We start from the raw sequence: 3,664 nt of genomic DNA on the forward strand, positions 1-3,664 counted from the left end.
CGCACGCACACATGGACAAACACACACATACACACAGACCTCATTCTGTCAGTAAGGACAGACCCCACTCTCCTACTGTTGCAGGGAGTTGGTGCTGTCATTGTGTATGTACTGTAAGCCTGTGTGTGACTGCATTTATAAAGACTTACAGGTGAGACAAGGAGACCACATCACTGAAGATACCCTCCTGCAGCTCAGAGATGTCGTTGCCATGGAGAGAGCTGGAAGACAGATACACTTACGGGTCAGAAAAGGTTATAAATAGTTAAACTGAAAACTCAGTGACCGCAGTGACTCTGACAGCAACTCTCATTCACCTCAACAACAGAGGGACATTAAAAGTCCTAAAACAGATGATTGCTTATTATAAAGCGAAGAAGTTACAGTGATGTGGTTTGGCATGTCGCAAGTATGATACTGTGTGTGTATGTGCGTGAGCACGTGTGTGTGTGCTCACAGCAGTCTAAGCGAGCGCAAGCCACCCAGTGCCAGAGGAGGGATACAGCGCAGTTCATTGTAACTGAGGATCCTGGAAGAGAAGAAAAGATCAAATTAAATGCAGCAGAACCAAAGATGATGTGTGTTTTACTCCACAATGCAACCCACACAGCAGCAGTTGGTAAAGTCTGACTGCTCTTGCAGTGGAAGAGGCTCCAGCCCCCTGTGACCTTGAACTGGATAAGCAGTTAAGAAATTGCATGAATGCATGGATATAAATTGCTGCAGCACTGGAAGTTGAACGAGAGTGAAATTGAAGATTCACAGACAGGTCAGACAGACCTACATTCCTATCCTCACCTATGGCCATGATCTGTGGGTAGTGGACTAAGAAAGAATAAAATTGCAGACACAAGTGGGAGAAATTAGCTTCCTCCACAGGGTGTCTAAAGCCACTGCTACTGCAAATCAACATGTTTAAGTAGTTTAAGTAGTTCTGGCGTGTGACTAGGATGCTGGGGCTCCTCAGTAGCCTGTCGGTAAAGCCCTGGGGCAGGCCAAGGACGTGGTAAAGAGATCTTGTCTCTCTGCTAGTTTGTGAACGTAGTGGTTTCATTCTGAAAGAGCTGAGGGCAGTGGCGAAGAGAAGGAGGTCTGGGCATCTCTGCTTAGACTGCTGCCCTGTGACCCAAATAAGTAGTAGAAAATGGATGGATGGATGAATGGATGGATGGACAGTGACAGTTTGGATGAAGATTTGGAGTCTGAACCCTCTAGCCTCAACCAGAGACGAAGAGTGGAAAACAGAGGTCTGGGAAGATTGCTTGTTTTGAACTCCTTTTAACTTTTCAAACTTTTCACATCCACCCAATGTTGACTCCTGTGAGTCTACTTGAGGTGCTTTATGAGATGTAACACATTTCTATCTACCTTTATTCTGTTTGGGACCTTTAAACAGACTTTAAGGCCTAAAATCGGTTTGCTTTCAAAAAAACCCCAAAACAAAAATAATTTCATTGAACTTCTGGCCACGTCCTTGAAACATGGTGTGGAAATTCAGTGACTACATCTTTTTTCGATGGCCTCCAAGACTCTTTCTCTGGCCACAATTTTCTCTTAGGGTAAGATTTCCACTTTGTACACAAGCAGAGTAAAAATGTGCTGACAACTGCCATGTCTGGTTTTTACAACCCAATGACCTTTCCTCAGGGGTGAAATAAATATTTTTAACACCATTAGTTGGTCGACTTTAGGTTTTTCATGATTTGGGAAGAAATGAACATTTGAAAACAAGCATTTTCATTTTAACACGAGAAGCACTACAAACAATATCATTACATTTCATGTGTTGCAAACCAGAAGAACGTTTTGTTTTTAAAGTTCAAAATATTACTCTTGTTTTGCTTTGTGTGAAACAAAGGCTCCAGTGTTGTGGCAGCCTGGGGCATTCTAGCTTTTAAAAATCTGTCTCTCCAAACGCACCACATTTTAAAGGGGTTACATCTTAAAAAAAAAAAAATAAAAGCAACATGGTAATCTCACAAACCCACTTTTCTTTCATAATTGAGCACAGAAATCCTATCAAAGGTTTAAAACGAGAAAATGTACCATTTTAAGAAAAATATCAGCTCATTTAGAATTTGATGTCCACAAAAACATTTCAGAAAAGATGGTGGCAACATAAGGTTGGAAACACAAGTGGTACTAAAAAGAGAAACAGATGGATTTTCCAACTAACTGGATTAATTGGTAACATGACTGGATATCAAAGTATTTCAAATTATCAGAAATTTCTGTTTCTGACAATTTCACAATAATGTTCTTCAATGTAAATTTGCAAAGACTTTGAATATCACATCACCTTCAGTACATAATAATTTCAAAAGATTTGGAAAATCTGGAGAAATCTTTGTGTGCATGTGACAAGGCTGAAAAATGAATTAATTGGATGCTTGGGACACTACACTAGAAACAGGCTTAATTCTGTCATCGCTGCTGGGCTTGGTCAGTGAACACAGTTTTCTTTGCATGAAGGATAAAGGTCTATAATGTCAAGGAGAAGATGTTATGTGGTAGAGATGTGGTATGATCCACAATCACCACTTCATTTAAAATGAACTAAGGAAAAAATGTTCCGTGGTCAGAAAAAACTAAATTTTGAATTCTTCTAAAATAAATTTGGGCGCTGTGACTAAAGAGAAGGACTGCGTCTCTGACAGTATACGGGTGCATTAGTACCTATGGAACTGGCTGCTTGGACATGAGGAAAGGCACCATCAATACAGAAAGATACTTTGCCTCAGTTTTTTGAGTTTGTTTTTTATTCCAGTGAACTATCAGCATTAAAGTTGGATTCTGGGTTTAAATTCAGACTCCTGAGTACATTTGGGTCCACTCCCTGCTTCCCACACAGCTGACCTTTGACAACCATGGCTTCATAGTAGAAAAGCCTGAGTGCTGAACTGGCAGTCCACATGTTTAACAAAGGGAAAAGACATTTGGAGCATCATGAAACCCAATATGACAGTGATCACAGCTACAAAAATGGCAACTTTCCCAGAAGTCCAGCAGCTGCTCTCCTCAGTTTCCACATGTTTACAGACAGACCGGACGCTGCACAGTAATAAACAGATTTATTGCTGCCATCAAATTTAAAATAAGCTAATATTTTTCTCAAAGTGATTCATTTTTTCAGCATTTTGTTTTGTAACAGCAGTGATTTAGTGAACTGACATCTTTCTGATGCCCATTGTGTGTGTGCTGATTTGTCTTGTAACACTTGACCAACTCTATTAGATAATATATTTACAAATATAATAGAAGGAAAGATAAAAAGTGGGCTGTTAATCAGTGATATAAGTGACCATTTACCAGTCTTTGCATCTTATAAATGCCATTATAAAGTGAACAACGATGGACATAAGATTATTTACAAAAGAATAAGAACAGAGAAGACCTTAAATTGTCTTAGAAATGAACTTTTAAAGCAAGATTGGAATATTGTGTATGAACAAACAGAAGTTAATAAAGCTTACGAATGATTTTTAAGAACATTTAACACATTACTTGATAAAAACTGCCCAGTAATTGAAATCAATAGGAAACACAACTATGCAGGAAGACCATGGATGACAAAAGGACTACAAAATGCCAGCAAAAAAAAGAATACCCTATATCGAGAATTCATAAAAAAGAGAACAATAGAAACTGAAATGAAGTATAAAAC

General features: G+C 39.0%; 1 protein-coding gene across 1 annotated transcript in view; it reads right to left on the reverse strand.

Moving 5' to 3' along the window:
- The window catches only part of LOC102205586 (slit homolog 1 protein-like), a 73,434-nt gene that overhangs the window by 16,797 nt on the left and 52,973 nt on the right, over positions 1-3,664 (reverse strand). Inside the window, exons 24-25 of the mRNA XM_005749596.1 lie at positions 458-529; positions 150-221 (exon numbers count right to left, since the gene is read on the reverse strand). Coding sequence (XP_005749653.1) covers positions 150-221; positions 458-529 — 144 coding nt within the window. The remainder of the gene's footprint in view (positions 1-149; positions 222-457; positions 530-3,664) is intronic.

Source organism: Pundamilia nyererei, unplaced genomic scaffold (assembly GCF_000239375.1).
Source record: "Pundamilia nyererei isolate P.nyererei 1_Seehausen unplaced genomic scaffold, PunNye1.0 scaffold00250, whole genome shotgun sequence".
Lineage (NCBI taxonomy): Eukaryota > Metazoa > Chordata > Actinopteri > Cichliformes > Cichlidae > Pundamilia > Pundamilia nyererei.